The sequence below is a fragment of the Pteropus medius genome, unplaced genomic scaffold (assembly GCF_902729225.1).
Source record: "Pteropus medius unplaced genomic scaffold, Ma_sr-lr_union100, whole genome shotgun sequence".
NCBI classification, from domain to species: Eukaryota; Metazoa; Chordata; class Mammalia; order Chiroptera; family Pteropodidae; genus Pteropus; species Pteropus medius.
This window is the reverse complement of record NW_024351730.1, coordinates 17384982-17412962: the sequence shown is the minus strand read 5'-3', so window position 1 is coordinate 17412962 and position 27981 is coordinate 17384982. Positions and strand designations below refer to the sequence as shown.

The window sequence follows — 27981 nt, the reverse complement described above, 5'->3', positions numbered from 1 at the left end:
ATCATTATTTCTTCAAATAGCTCTTCAATGTCTTGTTTGTTTTTTTTTTTAGTACCCTTATGACATGGATATTTTCACTTTTAATGGTGTCCCATAGGCTCCCTAAATTATTATTGTAGTCTTGGCTTCTTTTTTCTTGCCATTCTGATTGAGGGTCCTTAGCTTTCTCATCCTCTATGTAGGTCATTTGATCCTCTTTTTTATTCACTCTGTTTATTCATTTCTGACTGGTTCTTCATTTCTGACTGGTTCCCTTTTATAATTTCCATTTCTATTTTTATGTTTATTATCTGTTGTTAAAGTTCTCACTGAATTCATATACACTTCCCCTAAGTTCATTGAGCATTTTAATAACCAGTGTTTTGAACTCTGTATCTGTTAGATTCTTTGACTCCATTATTTTTGGATCTCTATTCTGTTCTCTCATATGGTTTCTTCCTCTTTATCTGCCCATTTTGGCTGCCTTTTCATGTCTGTTTCTATGTACTAAGCAAAGCTCTTAAGTCTCCTATTCTTATTAGTGAGGCTTTGAAGTACATGTCCAGTGGCACAGTCCTGATAGGGGTTCAGCTGTAGGCCAATTTTAGCCCCAGCCCATGTCCCTCCAGGGCCACTTATTAAGATTCAGCAAGCAATCTACAGATGTTGTGTTTATAGTTGCCTCAAGAAACCACACCAGAAGATAAGGCTAGCTACCACCACTGTGAGTCTTGACGATGCTCAGCAAGGGGCATTGGACTCACCAAGTACACACTTAGATGTGGTTTGGGTGGACAACAAGTTGGGGGAAGCAAAGTTTCTGAGAATCCTCTGGGAAAAGCGGCTTCTGTTATCCAGTTTGATGATATCTCAGCTATGGTGGCGCTGTGTCCGCACACTGGGAGTGAGGAGGGCTCAACAGAGGAACAACGGATACCACTGTCACTTCTGTACAGAGTGAGTCTTGCCTGCGCCCTCACTCTTGACAACTCAGTGTCCCCCTGTAAGTCCTTGGTGTCCCCTGTGCAGCCTACCCAGCACTGATGCTCAGAGTGAGAAGATCCATCACAATGAAAGTTCACTCACGGACATGGCCCTTTTAAGAGGTGTCTGCTGCTCCTGGTGCCTCAGCCTCTGTCCCACTCAGCCACTCTGGATGGGGGAGCCTCATGTCCTCTCTCTGTCCTACCTCCTCCCATCGCAGGGTGATTTCTTATTTCTCCCTAGTTGTATGGTTTGTTCATCTAAATCCTAGGCTATTTTCTTTTCTGTTTGCTCCTTGTTTCTGTCACAACTTTGATATGGTCGCCAGAAGGATAAACAGAGCCTCTATTATCTATGTCATTTTTTTTCTCCCGACAATTTTTTTAAATTTGTGTTGATCTACTTTTGATTGTCCTATAGAGTACCCCAATTTCACTGTAAATTATAGTGTATTTATTGATTGTCTTTATTCCCTGACGTCTCTTACATTTTTTCTTAATGTTATGGTTTTTAAAGTTTCTATATGAAAAGATTAATATTGAGATTATTTTTAATTATAGTTCTTGAAACACATTAACAATTGTTGTAATGAGGATATATGACATTCACCTGATTTGAAAATTGGGCACCACTGTTTCTTTTTTTCTACTGGCTCCTCCTACTCTCTTCTCTTGGAACTACTATTAGAAAAATGCTGATTTTTTTCTCATAGTATCTCCCATGTCTCTCCCCTCATACAAGGTCATTTTTTTAATATCTGTCATTTTGTTGTGATGTCTTCAGATCTACCTTGTAGATTTTTCTTTATCTTTCTTTCCAGAAAAAATAAATTTATACAAGGAATAAGCGAAATCCTTTTCGGTAACTTTTTAGCTCACTTCCTATCTAATCCTGCACTTTTCACAAGTCAATAGGATTATCTGTAGCAAAGAACTCAATATTTTCAGTTTCATATGTTAGCAAAGAATGGATTATTAATGCACATTTTTGTTTTAAGATTGTCTAAGCAAAAATAATATCTAGAAAGATTCAGTGATCTTCTAGTTTTTTCAATTTCTGCTTTGAGAAAAAACAGTCGACTTTTATAACACTCAAGTCCAGCCTTCAGAATTATAATATATACATATATATGTAGATGTAGATGTGTGTATATATACAGTTGATCTATTTGAATGATCAATGCAGTGAAGGAGGTCAAGAAGAAGGTCACTCAGTGTATGAATGGCCCATCTATTAGGAAAAAAAATGCTAAAATTTTAGATGTCACTGCTAACTTCTTTCAATTATGCCAGAGCTAGAGTACACAGACATTCCATTTAACATGATAAAGTGAAAACTTGTAATAAAAAATGAGGAACCTCTACTGCTCATATATTAATGTTTCATTATCATTGCTAATTCTCTACAGAAGAGTTAAAACTTTGGTCTGAAAAGCAGCAGTTTCAAATGTAGTTATTTCTGGATGATGAATTTCCTTGACATTGCTTACAATCTTATTAGCATCTTCACTACCCAGGAAGGTGCATGATTAATTACATTTTTCATAAAGCGGCAATATTTGAAGTCCTCTTACTATTCATTATTTATTTTAAACTTACTTCTATATGTGATTATCAATATTTTTCCACTTGATGTTAAGTCGATTAAATAACATTTTGTGTTTTAAGATGTTAATGTATTTGTCCATTCAATTATGAACTCTATAGCCACATACTGCATTAAAAGAAGAAAATGTAAATTGTTCTGAACAACTTATATGAGAATTTAAAGTGCACATATAGCACAACTTAAATTAAAACAATAAAACCCAAAGGATTTTTTAAAAGATTAATTTAAAATTACCACTGTCCCTAGTTAATTGGTATTCTATAAAAATATATACCCCTGACATGGACAAGGAAAATAAGAAATATTTGCAAAGTAGAAGAAAATTCATAGGAATTATTTTATTAGAAGCATAGAATAAATGATCAAACATAGTAAAATTAAGAGTTGTGTGCAACTTTTCTAAAACCAATGATTGTTGTTTGTTGACTTATTTTTCTGTATTAATTTAACAAAATAAAATGTGTTAAATGGCTATTCCAAACAAAATTAAGAATAACAGTCTATTTTTTATAGTTACTGGTAAGCAAAAAAAAAAAAAAATCGACAGAAGAATTTTAAGCTTTTGAAAATAAAATACAAATACTCCCAAAAGCAACCAAGCAAACTTGGAATTGCTATTTTCTTTTTTAATAAATAACGATGAGGTAGCCAATGAGATGTTACAGAACTACCAAAAAAAAAATAGGTAAATACTGGCTACAGTGGCAAGAAAAACAAACCAAATAAAACTTATTCTTGATCTAGAATGTAAAAGTATATCTACTGGTTGAGCACTAACCATTTTAACTAAACTTATGAGAACTGAACTGGTATATGTAGTATTTCTAGACCTTTGCTGAAAACAAACAGAAAACAAACAAAACACAATGATAACAAAAACACAATGGCTTTGAATGACAACTGTGCAGAACTGAACTATCACTTCAACTGTCTAAACTTAATTCTTCTTACTTTGAAAGACAAGAGAATGTGTACCTCTCAAAGCTGTGAAAGAGATCATCTCTAAGTCTTCAAGTAATGTGCTGTTCATAGTAGGCATTAAATAGAGCTTTGATTTCCTCTTTTCTGCTCAGAATTTATAAAACTAAATAAGATTATTCAAATAAAAGTACCTAGTACTACAGTAATTATATTGGGCACTACTATGTAATAGGCACTCATAAGATTATATAAATATATCTTTAATATATATAACAACTTAAAGATAGGTATTATTTTGATTTTAGAGATTTAAGGAGGTTCTGAATGGGCAATTTTTCCTAAATTACTCAGCGAGAAAATGGCAGAAATGGGATTTAAACTTGTTTATGCTATTCCAAAGCTGAAAGTCTCTCTTCATTACTTGGTGGCAACATTAGCAAATTATTTAATATTCAGATCAATCATGTTGAAGGAGCTTTCAAGTATCAGTCAAAAACCAGTTGCTGAGATTTTGAGGTTTCAGTACAAACTGAATCTATAGAAAGATGACACATGTGTACACCATCCCACCCCACCCTCCTACCCCACCCTCCCCCCACATACACACCAAAGGCCTAGAAACATAAACATTTTTTAGGGGAAATGGTTATTCATCTTTTCTCTCTCAAATGGAATTCTCCCCTACCCCCTACTGTAGTCAATTTTGCTACACTAGGGCTGAGACCCAGTGAAACATTTCTTTTGCCAGATGGCTTCCTGTCAGATTCCACCAACTGGAGGCAATAGAGGGAGGTTGGTAGGCAGGTGGAGGGAGGAAAGGAAATTATCCCTCCTATTTACTTGCTGTTCCAGGCATCGCTCCTCTGGTAATTGCTCCTTGTCTCCACAGTAGCAGTTAGTTCCAGCTTCCACTTCTGTAGGCATTCCCAGAGCCAACTTCATTATACCCTTGAGAGTTGCCTCCGAGTTCCTGATGTACCAGCAGCAGCGAGGCTTCTTGCTTCTTATATCCCTCACTTTGCCTTTTCTTCGACCTAGAGATGATAGCTGCTTTTTGTAGTTTTTGGCACTGGGTTACTTCAATATTTCCTTTTTATCTAATTCAGTATTGCAACACTAGTGTAAACAACTCCTTATATTAAATTCCCTCTGTTGAAATATCTATTATGGTTTCTGTTTTCTAATTGGACTCCAAAGTTATGATAGTTTCATGCAGATAAAATTCATTTACATTTTAAAAACTTGATCAGCTTTATGTAATCTAGGTAGGCAAGATTTATATATGGATACCCTTATAAAAAAAAAAAAAGGCTAATGAAAAGCAGACACAACTATGAAGTACAACGTCTCAGTCTAGACAAGTCGAAAATAACTAGGGCAAACCCCAGGATACCGCAGCGGGACCCTCTTATCCACTATTCCTGACATTTCACATTTTCTCTTCTAAAAGGCAAGTCACTGAGGTGTTTGAGGTTTCTAGCCTTGTTCTTTGAAAAGAACTGTTGGAAAATATAGTTTGTTCAAATAGGGACTTTAAAAGGTTTCTAACTTATGAAGTTCACTGTATAAATGTTCATGATCTGGTGAACTCAGTAGAGATCTAATACTTGAGAGTTGTCATTCCAAGTGTTAGGCAGTGACTGTGTGACTACAGACAAGTCACTCACCCTCTTCTGCATCTTAGTTTTTCTCACCAATCAGGCATTGCCAAATAATGATGATTTTCTAAGCAATGTAAAGTGGCTACAAAAATTTGTTGCTAGCTCTAAGAAAAAATATGGTTGTGTTCAGCATATTTAATTTTATTATTTTTATTGCTTCTAGAATCAGGATTTTAAAAATGTAATATATTTATATGGCATATATAATAACTATTATTATTTGAATGCATGACTATATGTGAATATTTCCATATTTATTTGCCCTGTTCCTATGCACAGGTGCTGGTTCACAGAGTAGTGCTCATTTAAATATTTGTAGACTCATTAGCATAGAGGCAAAGAGTAAATCTCTAGTCAGACTGCATGTAGCTTCTTGTAAGCTAAACGACATTGGACATTTTACTTAGAAATTTTTACTTAGTCTGTTTACCTGTATATTACATGTAAAAATAATAGTATCTAACTCATGCGATTATACAGAATATTAAATACCTGGCACAGTACTGACACACAGTGAAAACTCTCTATATATTAGGATAAAAAGATCATAGGTCTGTGCTTATATTACAACAGAGGTATAATCAAGAAGTCAATTGAGTTGGCTAACCCGGAGGTCTTCTTGATAATTATTTAGCCTAGATCATACATCTGAATTGAGACAGTTTCTCACTCTGGCAGCTTGATTACTCCAAATGTTCCAAACTACATTTTTTTCTTAATATTTTTTGCAGAACCTTCCAAGTCAATATTTACACACAGCCTTTGTTTTTTTTTTTTTTTTTTAACAGTTGCGGTGTATTCCATAGAATTGATACACCATAGTTTATTTTTCCATGTTATTTAGATTGCTCTTTTTTTTCTTCTTCCTACTTCCTTCCTCCCTGCCTTTCTTACTTCTTTCCTTCTCTCCTACCTGTTTTTTTTTTTCTTCTTCTTAAAAATAATGCTTGTGTACCTTGTTTTAGATATATGATTACCTAGTGGTAAATACAAATTTCTCTAGGTATGCATATCTTAAATTTAAATAAGTACTATAAGCTTACTTTTCAAAAACTTGTGGTTTTACAAATAAAGTATGGAAGTATTGGCTTTTTCAACCCTTAATAATATAATTTTAGATTATTTTAATTTTTCCAGTTGAATTAGTAGTACTTTACACGAAGTGAAACGTTTTTATGTTTGTTGGTCATTTGCATTTTCTTTAATTAATGACTCCATATCACTCATTTTTATAGTAAAGTATTAAAATGAGCTGATGGTATAAATAATACGGTAGATTAGTTAGAAGATTAATAAGCATATTGACAAACATTAATAATTTCAAAATTGTTAAGTTTTTGTGTTTAATTTAGTTTAATTGTGGAGAAATAAGTTTGAGAGCAGTAAGTCACTCACAGCAAAATGACATTTGATTGAATAGTTAACACAAGCCTGGGCAAACAGGACAGACAGAAGCCCCAGCCCTACTTACTTCTACTACACTTGATGAGCTGCAAACAAGGCAACCCACCTGATTTTTTTGATCTTCCTCCCCAAACTATCATCCCTTAAACACACAACACACACACACACACACACACAGATGGGCCATGAGAAATGGCTCTTGAGACCAGGCTTGACCCTCCTCTCTCCCTTTCCCTTGCTCCCTCCTCCCAGACATGAAGACCGTCCTCTCCCAAAGACACCCCTTGCTTTGCATATGCCTGAGTAAGTAATAAGCCTTTGAATTATGATTATCGAATTTGATGTGATGTGTTTTGATGCCCAATAGTTTTAAGAGGGAGGATGTGCAGTCTTGGGAGTGAGCAGATTTTGACCTTAACATTAACGTACTTTGAAAAAATTACATTTGACATATGTAAGATTTCATTTAATTGCAGTATATTTTTATATTATAAACTTATAGAAGATAAAAGCATATCTCTTTTGAAAAAAAGAGAGAATTTCAGAGTTTGTTTTTCTTTGTAAAGATTTAGGAAAAATATTAATAAATTGTATGAAAAATAGATTCATATCTTTTCCATAATTTTATTCTTGCTGCATAATTATTACTAAAATTATGTAGACATAGTATTACAGTTCAATATTTGTTCAGATCTCAGACTCTCCTTTGGAGTCTTCTTTTATCACAATGTTCCCTTAGTGTATTATTCATTTATTTATTAAAGAGACTTTTTAATGAATTAGTAAGAGCCAGAGAATACCTTTATGTTGTTTGGTAACATCAATGCAAAAGTTTTTTCATTAATATTCATACTGATTATATTTAAATACCCAATGATGTTATTAGTAACATTTCTAAAGTTAGCAATTATTATTGTCAAGTAATTATTTAAATAATTATTAAGAGACATAACTATTTTGTTTTAAATATCTATATAAATAAATATTACAGTAACACTTACACAGACTTCATATAAGAACATCTTATGATATTAGCAGCAAATGTTTATGAAGAGAGAGATGATTTATTTTCTAATAACTAGGATATAAGCAACTAGTGCAATATATAAGCATTATACAAAGATAAACAAAATAAAGTGTAATTAATACAATAACTGCACACATGACAGGAACTCTAATAATGTAAGCATATTTTCTACTTTTTAAAAACATTTATTTTACCTAAATCAGTTAAATAGAGTTAATCCCAAGCATTTGTCTTTTCTTTTGGTAAATGCAAACATAAAAGAAAGTAGGCTGTAGGCATATTGTATATAGAATAAACTGTGATACTGGAATTAGTAAAATAAATCAGAATAGTTTTTGAAGAAGGTCCTGCATCATTGGTTCAAACTGTTTAGAAGACAAGTTAAAATCCCCCACTACCTGCCTTTATAGTTACTTAATCATTGATCCATATACATTTTCTTCCTAATTCAAATGCTTTTATGTCCCTTAATGTCAGTATTTTGTAATTCTGTTCAGATTTAGGAAGGAATCTTCAACTAGCACTTGCAAGATAAGAACTCTTAGACTACCAAGCATTTTAGAGAGTGATTAATCCTGATGCTTGGTGTCCCATTTGGCGGCGGGATCTTTTCTACATTGAAAAGAGATTGTGCACCATTTATCTTTGGAACGAGACACATATAGAACATGGATCGACTAACCTAACGTGTACAATAAATCTAAGCAATACTATAATGCTAAATATCTGGATTTCCTTTAAGAAATGTAAAGTAGTTTTACATATCTAAATGTGTACAAGTGTTTCAAGTTTCCCTGCCTCCTCTAGGAGACAGTAGCTATAATAGAGTATGGCAGTGTTAACAGTTAAGCATGTGCACTCTGAACCCAGTTTAATCAATTCCAACACTATTTGTAGCCTCTCCTTACCACAGTGTTCCCATCTGTAGAATGTGGATAATAATAGTATCGATCTCATATGATTATTACAGTAAACATAAGTGTTTAGTATATTTTAGTGAGTTCTGTATATAGAGTTACACAAGCTATACATATATTAACTAACATAAATGGTCTCAACTCTTATTTGCCTCTTATTCATCAACTAGAGTTCTGAGTCCTCAGTCCTTTTACATAATTACACATTATTATAATCTCTTGTAGTTACTACTTACCTTTAATTTTCTTTTTATTCTGTACTCATTTTAAGCTGATATTCATGTTTTTTTTTTTTTCCAAATAAAACTGCAAACCATCTTGTATCTATCTCCAAACATCAGTTTTCAGTTCCCAGCCTGCCTCATATCTCTGTCTCTATCATTGACCTCTATACTTTTTGAATGTTGCTTTTAGTCAGGGTTGAATAAGAAAATCTGGATGGTTAGCATGAAATGTGTCTGGTAGGATAGTGAAAGGAGGTGAGACCAGAAGCACAGGCTTGGGATGGCCAGGGTTTTTGTGTGCCACGCTAAGGGGCTTGAGCTTTTCAGGTGATGGCAACACTTTTGTTATTTAGAGGCTGTTGAATTTGTTAAGATTGCAAAATTCTCATCTATGGTGAAGAAAGATTTTTAAAGAAGAAACTTATTAGAAATGAATTAGTGGATATTTGTGATCATTTTAATTTGTGATCAGTTTATCAGTATAGGGAGCACAATATCCTTAAAGTTTTCAACTGGGTGGTAGGTGTTCATTTTTTATAACATAAATGAGAGATATTTGTGGGATGTGGTTGTAAGGTTTGAGTTTGAGCAGTTATAGCATTGTTAGTCCCTTGGAAAAAAAAGAACATAGTTTATTTAGGAAATGGCAAAACAATCTATCAGGACCTATTTTCTTTTCCATTTTTTTTTCCTTCAGAAAACCATGATTTTATAGTTTCCTACCATCTCATATAATCTAGCAACCTCCTTCTCATCCCAGACATTCTGCACTCTTTGGCAAAGTATGTTCCTCCTATGCCACTTTCATAAGGGTAGTGCAGATATATATAGGAAAGAAATAGTCTATACATTTAGCTTTAGGTCATATGCCCAAATATTTCTTTGTTAAATCCTTTTGATAACACTCATCAAAATCATGAAGTTATTCACTGTCTTCTTTTTGTTTCTATAGCCTTTATCTCATATTTTAGAAGACAGAGGTAGGAGGGCATTCCAAACAAGATGGAAAAAAAATGAAAATATATACACGTGTATGTGTATGTATGTACATGTATATATTAACATTTACATTAGTATTTGTATTTATGTAATTCAGAGAAGTAAATGAGTTTGTTTAACTGATTAAATTTAACTGGTGTAAGAGAAGCCACATAAGGAAGAACAGGTTGAAAAGATGGATGTGAAACTTTTGCAGTAATTCAAGTTCAGTGGAATGTTTTGAGGTTTGGGGGCGATTATTCTTGGTGGCCATCAAACAAATGGGTTTATAGATAAATTGATAGCATTTTGAATGTAAGCCTCAAGAAAGAATGGGACTTGCTTATGTTGTACACTGCTGTTTCCCCAGCCATTAAAATAGTGCCTGTCATATAATAACCTCTCTGCAAGTATTTAATTAAATGTAAGGATGATCTTACTGTGGTATTTTATGTAAAGATAAACACTTTTTTTGATTCTGAAACTAGAGGATTTCATTTCTGACAAATTTTTTTAAAGATGCAATAGAAAGCCTATGAGATTTGATAAGAATCCAAAGGAGTGAAAAAGGAAATAGCTTAAATTTTAACTCTGTAAATTAATGATTTTTTTTAAATACGTTTTTTATTTTGTAATTACAGTTGGCATACAATATTATTAAGTTTCAAGTGTACAACATAGTGATTAAACATTTATATAACTTATGAAGTGATCACTCCGATAAATCAGTACCCCTTTGACAACATACATAGTTAATACAATATTACTGACTATATTCTCTATGCTATACTTTACATACCCATGAATATTTTGTAACTACTAATTTGTACTTCTTATTCTCATCTCCTTTTTTACTACCCCTAAATCTCCCTCCCATCTAGCAACCATCAAAATACTCTCTGTATCTATGAATTTGTTTGTTTTGTTTGTTCGTTTATTCTGTTCTTTAGATTCCACATGTAAGTACAGTCATTTGGTATTTGTCTTTTTCTGTTGACTTATTTCATTTAGCATAATACCCTCTGAGTCTATTTGTGTTGTTGCAGATGGCAAGATTTCATTCTTTTTTGTGGCTGAATAATATTTCATTGTGTATACATACTACATCTTCTTTATCCATTCATTCATTGATGAACACCCAGGTTGCTTCCATTTCTTGGCTATTGTAAATAATGCTGCAATGAACATATAGATTCACATGTTCTTTAAAGTAGTATTCTGCGTTTCTTTGGATAAATACCCAGAAGTGGGATAACTGGGTCCTTCTTTGTCTCTTGTTATATCCTTTGTTTTCAAGTCCATTTTGTCTGTTAAATGTATTGCTATCACAGCTTTTTCAGTTTTTTTGTTTGTTTGTTTCCATTTCAATGAAATATCTTTTCCATCTTTTTACTTTCAGTCTGTCTGTGTGTTTCAATCTAGTGAATCTCTCTTATAGGCAGCATATGTAAAGGGCTTGTTTTCTTATCTATTCAGCTACCCTATCTTTTGATTGGAACATTTCATTCATTTACATTTAAAGTAATTGTTGCTAGATATATAGTTATTGCCATTTTATTATTCATATTTTTTATATTTTTATTTTCCTTCTTCTTAAAGAAGTCCCTCTAACATTTCTTGTAATACTGGTTTGGTGTTGATGAACTCCTTTAGCTTTTTTTCTGGGAAACATTTTATCTTTCTTTCAATTCTAAATGCTAGCTTTTCCAGATAGGGTAATCTTGGTTGTAGGTTTTTACTTTTCATCACTTTAAATATTTTGTGCCAATCCCTTCTGGGATTTAGAGTTTCTGTTGAGAAATCAGCTGCCAGTCTTATGAGAGCTCTCTTGAAGATAACTAACAGCTTTTCTTTTGCTGCTTTTAGGATTCTTTCTTTATCTTTAACCTTTGATATTTTAATTAGATGCCTCTTGGTGTGGGCTTCTTTGGGTTCATCTTGCTTGAAACTCTGTGCTTCCTAGGCTTGCATGTTGATTTTTTTTCACCAGGTTAGGGAAGTTTTCTATCATCATTTCTTGAAATACATTTTCAATTTCTTGCTCTCTCTCTTCTCCTTCTGGTATCCCTATCATATGAATGTTGTTACTCTTGATGTCCCAGAGACCCCTTAAACTATCCTCGTTTTTTGGATTTTTTTTTTTTTTCTTATTGCAGTTCTGATTGGGTGTTTTTCTGCCACCTTATCTTCTAAATCACTGATTAGATTCTCTGCTTCATCTAATCCATTGATTCCCTCTAAGGTATTCTTTATTTCAGTTACTGTATTCCTCATTTCTAACTGGTTCTTTTTATGTTTTTTTTTTAATCTCTACTTTTATGTTTTCTATCCTTTTGTTAAAGTTCTCACAGAGTTTATCTACTCTTCCCCAAAATTCCTTGAGCATCCCTGTAACCAGTGTTTTGAACTCTGCATCTGGTAAATTGTTTGTCTCCATGTTGTTTAGTTCTTTTTCTGGAGCTTTGTTCTGTTCTTTCATTTGAGACATGTTTCTTTGTCTCCATTTTCGCTGTTTTTTATCTCTACTATGTCTCTTGGTCTTAGTAGAGTGTACTTATGTAGTACGTGTGCTGTGAGGCTCAGTGGTGCAGTCTCTCTAGTCACCTTAGCTAGGTATTCCAGGAGTGTCCCTCACATGGGTTGTGTGTCCCCTCCTGTGTTGGTTCAGCCTTGGTTGCTTTTTGCATGTCAATGTGAATGATTGACCCTTGAGGTGATTGGTTGTGAGGACTTGCTGGAGACTATAGTAGAGGAGCTATTGTAGAGTACTGACCCTACAGAGCAAGATTTGCTTTAGCGCGGCTCTGGTGCCTTCTCTGTTTTCCTTTTGTTTGTGTTGCCCTTGAATGTGGCCCCAGCTGGTGTTCCAGCTTGGTCTGAAGCATGCCAGTGGGCCTCTTGGAAAGGGCCCCACCAAAGACCACATTCGACTATATCCTGTGCCCTGCCTTGGCCTAACCGGTATGAGCCCTCAAGCAATCCGCAGAGGGCTGCCACCTGCACTGGGTTTGGAGGTGCCTCAAGAGGCCAAGCTATGAACCGAAGCTGACTGCCAATAGTGCTGGGCTTGCTGCTGCTCAGGAAGGGGTACAGGGCATGCTGGGGCCAGATGCTGCTTCTTTGGGTTTTGCGAACTTTTGAGAGATTTTAGGAAAGTCTGCAGCATGAGCTAAGATAGGCCATTTGAATGGAAAAGCCACCAGAAATGGCTTGGGTGGGTCTGAAGGTGGGTGAGGTGGGGTCTCAGAGAAGAATCAGGGCAGGGTGAGGTGTATTAGCCAGGTTGATGGACTCTCAGATATGGTTTCTGCACTCCATGAGGGAGAGGGTTCAACAAAGAAACAATGGATCCTGACAGCATTTTTCTCTCTGAGAAAGCTGCCTCTCCAGCTCTAGCCCTGAAATCAGACAATTCAGTTCTTCCCTGTATGTTTCTGGCTCATCTCAAGCAGCTGCCCCAGTGCTGGAGTTCAGAGTGAGTATGTTAACAAGTAAATTAGTGTGCAGGCCCTTTAAGAGGAGCCCTTGGGAATTTGGTAGCCCTCTGTCTCACTCAGCCACAATCTTTGCTGGTTTTCACAGCCAGAAGTTATGGGGACTTCTCTTCCTGGCACTGGAACCCTGGGCTGAGAAGCTCAGTGTGGGGCCAGGACTCCTCGCTCCTTTCATGAGATGTCCGCATTGAGATATACCTCCTGATTTTTAACTGCAAAATGCTGCTGTAGGAATACCACATTCTGCATCTCTGACTCTCTTACCAATCTCGAAGTGACTTCTTCTGTATGTTCTTAGATGTAGGTCTTCTGTCCAGCTAGATTTCAAGCAGTTCTCAATGATGGTTGTTCTGGAATTTAGTTGTAATTTTGATATGGTTGTGAGAAGAGGCAAGCACATTATTTACCTACTCGGCCACCTTGACCAGAGGAAAAGTGTCATAATGTGTGTGTGTGTGTGTGTGTGTGTGTTTAATTAGATTTTATTATTTAAATATTACATTTAAAATTTTTATGGAATCAATTCCCTGTGTCCTTGTGAGTTGGTGATAATGATATAATCCTAATTAGACAAATACATATACCGAAGTACTAGTAAGATTTCCGATTTTACTACATTTTGATAGAAATTAGACTGGATTCCAGAGTAATCTGGAATCCAAAATGCAATTCAATTTCGTACTTGAAAACAACAGATTTGAAATCCTATGAATGACTTTATAGTTAGTGAAATTGGTAATTTTGCTTCTATATCAGATAATTAATCCCTAATTATTATGGCTTTCAAAAACTTGTGTTTTTACTTGAGGCTTCCAGTAAAATGTGATCAATTTTATTTTAATATCTAATAAACATGAAAAGTCTTTCAGTACTATTAATGGATTGTTCAGATTTTGATGTATTTTTCTTAATGAAGTAATGAAACAAAGGCCTAACTTTAACGTTTGGTGATAGAGAACTTTGAGGACTACTTGGAAGTGATTCTGAGAACTTGTTAAGAAGAGTAGACACTGAGTACAATGAAAAATAGCTCTGATTTACAGGAAGCCAGTCATTATTTGTGAGAATTTATAAGCTCCGTATGATAGCTCTGTTTGCCTTCTTTGAAATAATATTGGGAACTGAGATTCTGGTATTGAGATTCTAAGTTTGAGAAAAATATCTTTGTAAAGAAGATAAAGAGAGAAAGTGAAAAAAATAAATTGTATCAGTGGTAGTATTTAGTTTTTCCTATTAGAAAATATTGTTTTCATATTTGTATCTTATTTACACATTCACAAAATGCCCCCTTTCACTATATTCAGGCATACTTACAGAAGTTAGCAAATCATTCATAAATTCCTGACAATGGCCCTGTAAAGAAAGATTCCATTCTTCCTCTACCATGTCATTGTGATAGAAATATACAAGTCAAAAGCCTGGTAACGTTTGCTCATGAGAGGAAATTTGTCCCAGTAGGTACAAATTAGTTATGGATAATCTCATGTCAAAATGGCCAGAGTTAGATATGGTTGTGGTAATTCTTATATTCCTATGATTTCATGTTGATTTGACTGTTTAAAATATATACATTTTAAATATGTACTGTGCTGACGAATCTAAGAAATTTTGCTGAATTTTGTTCGCATCCAGAAACAAAACAAAACAAAACAATTGGGTCTCAAATTAGTAAATTTTTAATGCACACGCAGTGCCAAATCATCTTTGTTTTATCAGACTCTTTGGATTGCCCCGTAAATGCCTCCATTATTTTATCTGAGGACAATTTAATCATGAAGAGATACACTCATTGGATCTTCTAAGTAAAGAGGAGTTTGAAAATATAAGAGAAAAGATCAAGATAGAACATGAAAATGCCACCCTCCCCAATTGTGTATCACTAATGATTAGTTACATATTTTGGTGTTTGTTTGAAGCACTATTTTAGTAAACTGTGATAGTAGTTGGTGGTAAAATATAGAAATATTTTTGCAATGTTTTAAATACCGTCCAAAGAATATAAATAATTCAGTTAAAATTATTTATATAGATGTTCCAAATTTCTCAAGTTCTATTTCATCAGAACAATTCTATCACAAAAGATAAAGCTACCCCAAATGACCTACCTCTTATAATTATAGGTCAAATTAAGCAACTCACCTAAACAATTTAATCTGCCTCACCAAACATAACTCGATCTTGTACACAGTTATGTCATCATTTGTCCATTGAGAATGCTGATGAGAAATCATGAGATGAGAAACTTTTTTTATTGAATTCTAGTATTATAAAAATATTTAAGACCCAAAAATTGAGAGAAAATCATATTTAAGATGTTATAGAATAGCTAATTTTTATTAATGCACACTTAAATTGGACTAATGCTCAAAATACACTACCATGTGTCAGGGCTTCTCCAATCGATTCAGGATGGACTCCCACCTGCTCCCAGTGCTTCGTTTCCATGCTTGAAGAATTTTTTGTTTGAGAGAGAATAATGAAGATATTCTTCTCAATCACTCTAATTTAACACATAAAAAGGCTTTGTGATTTTCCCCTGATGCTAAGATAATGGCAAAGTTAGAATGGAAGTTTTCCTTATTCCCTAATCTGAGGTTTTCAGCAACCATTAGAACTTTTTAGAGAACAAGGAATAGAAAATATTAAAACAGCCAACATCTAGAAAAACAACTTTGTTCATACTTCTTTAATCTTTTGCAAGTATTTCTAGGATCTTTCAATCTAATTAGATGCCCCAGCTCTCTCCTCATGGCCATGTGAATCAGCATCAAGGTCTGTAATATTTTGATTTCTTTGGGTTTTTTTTTCCCCATTTAAAAAAGCCATCTGAAGATGAAAAAGACCATGCAAGTGCTACTATAACTATTTAGTATGCCTTCAAGCATATTTCTTCATCTGAATGCTGCAAATATTATCTTTGGCCCATATGTGTGGTCTAATCAATGCAACTGCTACACTCTGTGCCAAGAGACTTGTAACAGTGGATACAAACTGTGTTCTGATCCCAAACACCAATTATACAAATCTTAAATTCTCAGTGATGGTAAGTTGGGACTTAATGAGTGATAATAAAATATTCATGAACTTCCCTGGGGTGTTATATTTAGTTCATGACCAAGTGTTAGTCAAGATTTGAATATTACAGGTGATTTACTCTTTCTTTTATGTAGTTATTATACATAATATTGGCTGTTAATGGTAAATTTTTTTACCTACACATACCATGATATGCCCACAAGGAAGGCAATGGGGAAATTAAAGAACCTATATATTTTTTGTGTTGTCTTACATACTTTATTTTAATCACTATATCTTAACAAAGCATTTTGTCTGGCTGGAGCATTTTCTGAAATGAGCCAGAAAAGCCATACATATTGTTCTTGAACAGAGAGAGCATGCTCTGGATTGGGTACTTCATGATTTTATATAAAAAATAGTACATATTTTATTTTCAATATTAAAATTTGTTAGTTAGATGGCTTGCAACATTATTTGAGGCAGCAGTCTTGATTCAATGGGGAATGTTCTGCTCGTGCCATTGAAATTTTAAAATAGTTGACAGTGGTTGCAGTAATTACTATAGAAGGCATGTGGTGAATGAAAAGTGTTTTGGAAAGGGATGCATTTAAAAAATATATGGTGATGTTTCACAGGAAATTAGATCAATTTCCAAGGAAAAGTTCTGCATAAATTAATACAAATAAGATATTAATATGTTAGCTATGTTTAAGTTAACTCCATTGAAAGTGTTTGAATGTGTATATTAAAAAATAATTTGATAGGTGAACTAAACAGTTTCATAGTAGTGACGTAACCATAAATATGTTGACCTAATCTAGTATTATGTCAAAAAAGCAAATCTGATAAAGTAATACAGATTAAACACAACAAATATAATAAAAATCAGAATATGTATATGTATGATAGGGTGAATAACGACCTTACAAAAATGACTCCACATCTCAATTTCCCAAATCTCTGAATGTGATCTGAATGTGTTATCTTGCATGGCAAAAGGGACTTTGTAGATGCGATTAAAGATTTTAAGATTGAGAAATTATCCTATGTTATTAGTGTGGGCCCAATATAATTATTAGGGTCCTTTGAAAAAGGAAGCAGTAGGGTTAGAAGCAGAGGAAAGATTTGACTGTAGAACCAGGGACTAGAGTGGTATGTTTGACAGATAGCATAAGGGTATAGAGCCAGCAAATACCAAGAGTATCTAATAACTGCAAAAGTCAAGGAAATTAATTTTCTTCTGAAGCCTTCAGAAGAAATGCAGACCTGCTAGCACCTTGATTTTAGATTTTAGGCTGAGTTGAAATGTATCTGGGTGTCTGGGTGAATGGAATCTAGAATGAATTATATGCCTATATTCTGACCAAATTATCTTTATAGTAATACATTCTAAGGAAATATCCAAGATATTGGTATAGTCTACGAACTTGGTTTTACCAAATAGAGGTGTAATAATTAGACAGGCCTCAGAATATTTTATTGTGTATATATGTATTTTTTGATGTGTAGCCTTCTCTAAATTTTACCTAGATTATTTTTGGATTCTATTTTTACAGAATAAAGGAAATGCTTATATTACTGAAGTCATTTTTAAAGTCACCAAGATATAGAAATGATGTTAAAAATAAGTACCATGCAGTGTTTTTAATGATCTAAGGAGAATTTATTTCGTTCCTAGATTGTATCTAAAACATCTTTATTTTGCTCTAGATTAGATACTACATAATCAATATAAGATGCTTTGAAATTAGTGGGTAAAAATTATATATAACATTATATGGTATCTCTCTTTGGATTAATTTTACTAAACATATCATTGAATATAGAAGCAGCAGGTAAGATAACCTTTTGAATTCAGATATGTCTAGGTTTAAATCCCACTCCACTACTTATGAGGTATTAGTACTTAAAAAATAGAGGTACTAAATATATTTACATATGTATTTATATATTATATATTTATTATACATAAACTTATGAATTTATTTAGTAACTTTTTTACCTACTTTCTCAAAAAACAAAAAAGTCTACTTCAGACAGATAAATAGCAGTAGTAGAAAGTAATGGACTGATGATAAATGAATAAAGAAAAATGATGAAGAGTTCAATTGAAACAAGAACTCAACTCAGCAATCTAGGGCTAGTTAAGATGTTTTTCAACTAGGGTAGATGAAATATTCTGACATTTATTTCCATTAAATAACTATATAGACACTATAAAGAGGTGCAGTTAAACATTACTTCTAGTATTTTTGAATGATTTTGTCAGATAGCAAATTGCTTATTTCACTTCTATATCTTTGGTAGTTTTCTTCATTTACAAACATGATATTACAACAGTCAATTATATATAGCCATGTCTTTGAAAAGTGCATTAAAATTATATTTATTGCAGTACTTAGTAATTTTTAGCTGCTCCGATTCCTCTTTGTATTCACAAGAATTGGTTATTCTTATTTCATTTTTATTCATAATATAGAATCAAACTTGTAATATAATGTCATGAAGAGTCTATTCAAGTTTATTCCCTTTGGCCTTTTTAATAAAAACTCACACACAAGTAAAATGGCATTGTAGGTTTTACTCATAGATTTTAAAAATTCGAGATTCCATTATATTTTTAATGATGGTATTACATCTTCACTACTTGTCGAAAATATCTGTAGCAGTTTGTTTCATTGGCTTCTTGATTGATTGAATCATTCTTTTTTATTGGGCACCCACGATATGCTTCCTTTTTTTTTCTAGTTACAGAGGATACAAAGACAAATGAGGCCACTCACTGCACTCAACAGTTATGTAGTCTGGGAGGCAGGTAAATAGATTCTCAGAGGAATGGTCTAACTTTATATATCTGTAGTATCTAATATTTTCTCAAACAATTTATTTTTATTATTTCCAGCTTTATGATCACTTTTCAGTACATGTGGATTTGCTGATATTAACAGTCCAAGTCAGTAGTCTCTGACACATACTCGTTTTTCAGTAATATTAAGAAAGAAGGAAGGGAGGGAAAGAAAGAGGAGTGTTTCTGATACCACTCTTTTTTTCTCTCAGTACCTCTTAAAAGACCTCATAATAGAGCAAGAAGTGATTTGAGTTTTGGTGAAAAGAATTTGCTAAGAACAATGAAGGAGAGATTTACATGAGTTTTACACATTTCTGCTATGTCACTCCACAGTGTGGACGCTATTTTTTTTATCATCCTAACTTCAAGTTATTATTTATTAACCATAAAGTATCTAAATTTGTGAAATATGTATTTTAAGTATATATAAACTAGGATATTCATGGCATCTTTATGATAATAGTTATCTCAAAGAGTTTAAGTATGTATTTCTGAGTGGTAGAGAAGACTGAAAGGTATCTAGTATGCAAGGAATTGCTCAAAATCCATAATTCATCTTATCTATGGTACAGCACCTGGAAGACAGTCATTACCTGTGTACTATTAATGGTTGTAAGATAGTGATTTATCTTAGGGCTTTATTTCCAGAAGATAATTTTCAGGTTTATCAATAAAGGAAAAACTGTGTGTGTGTGTGTGTGTGTGTGTGTGTGTGTGTGTGTGTGTGTGTGTGTGTGTATGTGCACATATATATATATATATATATGGGGGAGGCTTACATAATTGAATGCTGTCTTTTAGGTGTGTTATAGTAGATAAAATGGTTGTGAAACAATGCTTTAGAAACACAAGTCAGTAAATGCAATATACATCACAGAATGCATACAATATACAATATATGAGATAATAAAGAGTTGCCTAATTTTTATCAGATATTGTTTACATTTTGTTTTCTATAATCAGCTTTGGAAGACACTAAAGAAATTGAATAAAAATTAAGAGATTAGGTTTTGTAAATGAAAATTTAGATAATCCAAGTAATCTTTAACACAATCAGATAATCAAGTAAGTACTAATATCAACAACAACAACAACAAAAAAGTTAGGCTGTAATAAAGAATAAAAAGCATTTATTTGCAAAGGATTGCAATCATGGAGACACAGATTCAGGCAACAACTCAAACTGTGCTCTGGAGAGAACAAGGCTGGATATATAAAGGCAAGAACCAAAACATGTAATTCCTTCATGAAAATGAAGGATTGCTGACTAGGTTAACAAGGATTTGTTAGTTATAGTATGCAAAGGAGCTAAGCGAAACTGCAAAGAGGAAGTAAAAGCCATATAGATCCATGTTGCAGTTGTTCCAAGATGTTTATGGCTCTAGGATGTTTTGAGCTGAGTTTAGCACACTGTTGAGTAACTTAATAGCAGCTCTGAGAACTGAGGCACAAGATGTGCATAGGCCCCACTTCCTTAATAGCCTTCTGACTATTCAAAGCGACTGTTAGCAATGCTTATTTCATTTTATTTTCTACATTATCAGTACTGAGTGTAACATCTCTATTATGACTCTTTTATTATTCTGTAGCATAATGATTACGAATACAAGCATTGAAGCAAGACTGTTCGGGTCTGCCAATTCCTGGTGGGGCTGATTGGACAATTTACTTAACTTCTCTGTTTTTCAAAAGGGGATGGTAATAGTCCCTACTTCCTAGCAATGTTAGAAGGTTTTGAATGAGTTCATGTGTATAAAGCATTTATACTATAAAATGTTTGGCTCTCATGTTTACTATAAGTGCAATGTAGTATCATGGTGAGGTAATTACAATATCCCCTTTACTATCTATTCATCCATGAATGTTTTTGTTCATTTGTTTAGCAACATTTAGTAAACATTTTCAAGGTAAAACTTGGACTTAGTTCTTTCTAATAACTGAAATTTTACAAAATGTATTATCTTGGGCATTTTATAGCTAAAAATTCGTACATTTATTTGTTTATGGTAAATATAAATACAAACTACAGCTCCAGTGGAACAAAAATTTGTAGCTTATTTGAACATCTGATGACAAATATATATAATACTTTTGTTGGCTTTAGAAATTTCTCTGTGTGATCAAAGTAGAAAATGGTCTTACATGCACCTTGAGTATTAGCTGAAATTTCCCACAACTTGGTAAATATGGGGTTTGATTCATTAAAATCAGTCCTATGGTAAGAACTGAGAAATTAAATATCTGATAACATTACTAATTTGGAAAAAAAATCTTGATTTAACTTTCTTTTGAACTTTAAAAGATTGACTAGCTCTAATAAGTAATCTTGTATTTTCTCTAGTTAAAGGCTAGTAATTATACTATCTAGATATTATGATTGGGATGTTTATAAGATCATCTGATAAACACTGCTCAGGTCTTCCTAGTTATTCTGTAGCCATAAAGTTTATTTCTTTATTTCTACTGGTAAAACTTCAGTTTTTAAAGGAATCTTGGCAGATGGCCTCAGGGAGAATATGTTTAGGGAAAGAAGATGTAATGACCTTGAACTTTAATGATATAACAGAAATCTAATCTAGTTCTTTAAACAATCATAAACAATAATTTATTAGCATGATTCCTGTTGAATTAAATAGGAATTCCTATCACTAATGTAGTTGTATAAGATTAAGATCAATGAAAATTGAGAGAGGAAAAAAATGGGTAGTTTATATTTATGATGTGTTTGTTTTGCTTTCTAAAATACTAGATCAGATTAATTTAGATTATGCAAATCTTGAAGTATTTAAAAATTGAATTATAATTTACACTATATGGCTGCTACGGTTAGTAGCTTATTCTGTGGTTAACAAGACCTCATGTGATGTAAATTTATAAAAGGAGATTCATTTTTCTCTTGTGAAAAAATATTATGAGTAATGAGAATGTATTTGTTGCCCTAATTACTATTTATTCACCTGTAAAACTAATTGCCATACCCTATATTTGAGACTTAATATTGATAAATATATTGAAAATTATACATGGTACTATATTCCCTAAAATATAATGTAAATGAAAAAATTTGTGTTAATTATAGTTTTCTAACTGTGACACATTATTTGTTAGATATTACCTCATTTTATTTTAAAAAATACTGTAAAAATTGTTAAAACTATGTTTCTCATAAAATTGACACTGTGGTTATTAAGATTAAGTAATTATTGACACTAACACCACTTTGTGTACTAAAAATTCTATTATAGAAAAGAAGAAGTAATAAATGGAAAACAAATTGTATGATAATTTATTTGGTGTGGGATTAATTTTGTTATCCAGAAAGTGGCATTTTTATATATTGTTGCATTTAATATTTGTTTTTGTAATTTGTTGCTTGTTTTAGAAACTGGTGACTATAAATGCTAGTGAATAGTTCTCTATTTTTCTGATTGTCATTTTCTTTTCTAATTAACATTATTTTGAATATGACTTCAAAACAATATTTGAAGCATATGGTTTAATGTCATTAAGTCTACCATGTTAAAAATATTTTTTTGCAATTAAGTTGATTAAGAAAACAATTTTTTTAAATATCATTTTCAAGTCTTTTTTTTTAAAAAAAAAAAAAACTATTCCTAATGGGATATTTCAAATAATAGGTGATCATTTTTATTATAAAGGATATTCTTTCTCTCTAGATCTGCTGCCATTTAAATTAGATTTTTGTGAGATGCTCTTTTCGAAACTTCACTGTGATCATATAACGGAAGATCTAGTTTCAGGCTTTTAAGATGGAGTGATTATAGGTTTTGTCTGAATGAGCAGATTGAATTTTTATTTGAGAAAGAAACCTCTAAAATGCTTTCTTTCTTTAGAAGAGACCTTGGATATCAGGTGTGTTGAGAACGCACTGTAGTTATTTTTAGCCTAGCGATATCAAATGACAATATAGCAATAAGTATATATTAAATATAGAATAAAGACATATATATATAATTTATATACTCTATATGATATGAAATATAAAATATACTAAATATAATATTTAGTGACTGTGTATATATCTTAAAATATCTGCCCACTTTTTCATTTTAACAATTTCAGGTATGTTTATAATTTAATTCAGCGACTGCATTTATTTTAGGAAATCTAGTTACTCATTTTCTTACCTTCGAATGATAGATATGTACTCTAAAGCAAATATAGCAGACTAATGTAGCTTCATTAAACCAGCTATAAAAGATGAACATGATACAGTCTGTCTCTATCTCTACATCTCTATATCAATACATTTAAATATATAAAATAAGAACTTATCTACACCTACATTTCCTTAAATTAAATAGACTCACACACAAATACACATGCACATATACATACAGAATTCTGTCTGTACTGTGTCTAAATATAGAAGGCAATTGCTGACAAATTACTCTGCAGAGATCATATTTTAAAAATAATAATAACAATAATAATAGCTAAAATGGAGATAGTTTTTTTTTTTTAATTTCTTTGTAGGCATTGTTTTTAACACTACATAAAAATTAATTCACATGCTCTAAAGGTTCAGCTTGGCTGATTCCAGTTTGGTATTGTGAGGTTCAGCTTGTCTGATTCCATTTTGGTATTTTGGGGATTGCTCTAAGTCTGTTTCTGGTTTCTCCACCTAATCATGAAAGCAGAAATGGCACAATGTGACCAACTGTGGGAAAATTACTATCCAAAAGAAGGTACTAATGCAAGATCAGGCTCAAACAGAAATTTTTAAATAATTTCAGTTTATTTAACTTCAAGATGAATTGAGTTCAATAGATGGCTGTTTTATTTATTAACATTCCTGACTTTTCCTTTTGTAATCATTTCTGCATCATTTCAATCTATTTCAGTCAGCACTCTGTACTCAGAACAGAGCCAATTGCCCTGAAGGAAATCCTACAATTGAGGAATTGTTCCTGCCCTCACAAAGCATACTACCATTTAAATAAAATATGAGAGCAATCATATTTTGTTTTTATCTTGGGGTAGAAATTTTTCAAAAGATGAGTCTAAAAATCATATAAAGAAACAAAGAAACAAAGTCTTGTTATGATAATGTAAAATTAAAATATATTTATATGATTCTGCCTTTTAAAAATAAGAAAATCGTGCTAATAGTGGTATTAAAAGGTTTGTTTTTTTGGTCTGTCTGTCACACCAAATAAACTGAAAACATAGGGAAAACTCACATAAATACACTTTCCAAAAACTTTCTCATGACAGAAGCGGAGAAGATGAAAGATAATATATCAACTGTCACAGTGAGTAGCTTAGCCATCTAGGCTACATAATTTTGGTTTCACTTCCATTTTATTTTACCTCCATGCTATTTCTCATGCTATATTCTCATTTATTTAAACATTTACCGCTTATTTTATCAAAATTGATTTTACATTATGAATCTATTATAACTTGCTACACATTACAACTTTGTTTTATCTCGTACCATCAAAGTATGGTATAATACAAAAGCAAACGTATCAAGTCCATAGGGAGAAATCATAGTCATTAACTCTTATAATATTTTAGTATATGTAAGCAACAAAGAAGTAATTACCCATATAGAATTTTTATTAAAGCCACTAAGCTTGAATTATAGCCAGCCTATAAAAATAAATTCAAGCTTTTTTATCAAGAACTAAAGCTTTCAATATTGTTTTATTATACTTTTCTAATTAATTCACAGTTTAATAAGTAGTCTTGGGGAAGCATTGGGCACATATATTTTTATTTTTGGTTTTTAGATATGGCTGTTCATTGAAGAAATACCTAAAGGCATGTAAGATTTGAAAGAGGGGGTACAATTAGTAGGTCTTCAGTGATGGTAGAAGTTATAAGAAATCATTTCAAACACACACATACCCCCCCCACACACTTTAGCACCTTTATTTGTGTACAACTGATGTTCCATAAACTTCATATAAAGTATACAATAAGTTTTAGCATATGTACACACCTGTGAAACATCACCACAAACAGCAGTGATCATATCCATTTCTCTCAACAGTTTGTTCAAATTTCTTGTTAATCTAGTCAAAAAAGAATGTGTATTATATGACTTTATTTATATAACACTCTAGAAAATACAAGCACATCTATTTTAATATAAAGCAGATAATTGTTTATTTGCCTCTTTATTTACCAAAGGTTATTATTTTTTTTTAATGTGTTTGTTATCATCCAGAAACTGTTCTAAGGACTAAGCTGACAATAGTGAAAAATACACAAGAATTTTCTAATTTTAAAGAGATTATAGTCTGATTGGACTAAACCAGATTATATATGAATTAACGTACAAATCAGCACCCACAAATACAAAAGGACGAGAAAATTTCAAATATAAGAAGAAACAATGTCTAAAAGAAGAAAGGCAAATCTAGAAATAGTGATAAGGATAGCAGGCGAAAATTATGGGACAAAGGTTTAAAACAGCAGTAGTTCACAAAACAACACTGACCCAGTTTTTAGCCTCAGGTTTCTAAGTTTATATAATTTATTTTTAAAGAAAAAAAATTGCCTTTAGTATTTCCCAAAATTTGCTGATACAGTGATTCAGCTGGAGTCTTTATTAAAAATACGGAATCCTTGGACCCAAGCTGACCTCCCGAGTCAGAATTTTCTGGAGAGGCCTAATGATCTGTATTTTTAGGAAAAACTGGCCCAGATCCACCTGGATAACAAGAAGCAACTAAATATGATAAATTGTGCATGGCAGAGGTAAGTGATGGCTTCCAGTTGGCAGAAATTGACAGTTCACTTAGCAAGATTTTAACCCATGAAATCAAATAAAAGATTTATGTATTTTTAAAATTTGTATGTAAATAAACTAATACATTATTTATGTAGAGGGACTTCTGCACAAAAGTAAAAGTGATATTTGAAGATTTAACACATTCATGGACTATCACAGACTGAAAGAATTTCAATATTGTCTTATTTTTCTCAAAGCTTATAAACAAAATATAGAGAAGTAAAATGAATGGAGATATGTTATTTGTTTTTTTAAATACAAGTAACCAGTATTTGATTCTATCTATAATTTATTTTTGTCTAAACAAATAGCACTGAGTACAGAGACTGGTGAATGATATTTTCTTATTCCATTTAACATGATTAAGTGTTACATTTTCATCTCGTTCACTCTTCTTTAAAGAATGAGGCAGACATTATTTTACACGAAGTGAACTATTGATCACTTAATTAACACTAAAAAGTTCAACACTTTTAGCTCATTAAAAAATCTATGATATGCAAGGAAGTTTACCTATAATTTTTTATTAGAGTTGAGAAATCCACTGGATATAAAATATAAGAAAATTTTATCTGAAGAGATACTTTGTCATTTTGATCTCACCCAGTATTTAGAACAGTGCCAAGTTGAGAGAAGAAGCTATGCATAATTCTGATTGATGTAGGTTGAAAGGGTTAAGGAGTTATAGAGAATCCATTATTGAAGTCTTCTTAAACAATTGTCTAATATTTTACCACTGATATTAAACAGTATTTATTTGGAATCCACCCTGTATCTGATATTGTACATACAGAATCAGATTTTAACCTTACAAAAAGATAATGTTTGCATTTTTGTTCCTGTTTTAAAGATAAAAAGTACATTCATAGAGGTTAAGTAGCTTAAACAGTCACACAACTAGAAAATGGCTGGCTGCCAAAGATTTGAAGCCAATTCTGTTTGACTCCAGAGCTGTCCGTACTGTGGAACTCCTTCCCATATAGGAACACTGTGCCTTAACCTAGGTTTTTATATTTGAAAAGTTAGAATGACATACTGTGTTTTACATAATGGCTAACATAGTTTTATGTAACATTGCTTGTGCCATTGAGATAGTAGAGGTTTCTACATTATTATATTATTATCAATAAACCAAAGAGATATAGATTGGCAATTTTTTAATCACTAGACATATATACTGGAGTTGATCAATCAAGCAAATGGATGGTGGATGGTGGGAACCACTATCGGAGAGGGAGGTTACAAATAAGTAGAACAAAGATGCTAAAATGGTCATGTGATAACTGATTAAAATTGGTGACATTAGTATGTACTCATGTTTACCTTCTTACACATATATCTGCATATAGTTATAGTTATATATAGAAATATTTATAGATACACAGAAGTTAATATAAACACATTTGTTTCCTAGCCCTGTCAGCTGAGATGATCTAGAAACAATGACATCTCAGTAGCAAGGAGAACACCCGTTATCCAGATCTTGGTTTCTAACAGCATTCTCCGATGAAAGAAATCAGTGCTTCTAAAAAAAAAATGACTGCATTTATAGTAAATAAGAAAGATGAGCCTAGAGCATTTGGTTGCATAGTGGCAAGAAGTAAGAAAATGATGTAGAAAACCCACACAAACTCACAATGATGGGGCTATGTCAAAGAGACATAGGAACTATCTGAAAGAGTAATCAATGGCCAAGCTTTAATAATTTGAGTAACAAAATAAATTATTGCTCTAGAAATCAATGTAAAAAATATCCACATATCTATATTAATATAAATAAATTATTTAATTAATTAATAATGAAAAATGGACAAATTTCTTGTGCAGAAAAATTCTAAATAATTTATGCAGATACTCAAGCCTTAAAGCAATAGAGAATAACTTCTTGTTCCTTAAGTGTGGGCTACACATAGTGTTTCATTCCGAGTACAGTATAGAAAATGAGAAAAAATAACTTTACAGTGGAGAAAACTAAACCCAACCTGAGTCACATGATCAAGGTTAACATCATGGTGATGTTATGTTGACAGTATGTACCTTCGATACGATATAATGAAAATGACACTTTACCTCTGCAGTCTTCTTCCTGGGGCATAAAAAGGGTAATAAGTAAAAGCTAAAGACATCTAAATAAAGTATGGACTTTAGTTGT

The 27981-nt window shown here is 32.4% G+C and overlaps 1 protein-coding gene across 8 annotated transcripts in view; it reads left to right on the top strand.

Moving 5' to 3' along the window:
• Nucleotides 1-27981, top strand: part of EPHA5 (EPH receptor A5) — a 307470-nt gene that overhangs the window by 189775 nt on the left and 89714 nt on the right. Inside the window, exon 6 of one of the 8 annotated variants that reach the window (XM_039845332.1) lies at nucleotides 20653-22348. The exons of the other annotated variants lie outside the window; for them this stretch is intronic. Coding sequence (XP_039701266.1) covers nucleotides 20653-20657 — 5 coding nt within the window. The 3' untranslated portion in view covers nucleotides 20658-22348. Of the gene's footprint in view, nucleotides 1-20652; nucleotides 22349-27981 lie in introns of those variants that run through there. 8 annotated transcript variants of the gene reach the window in all.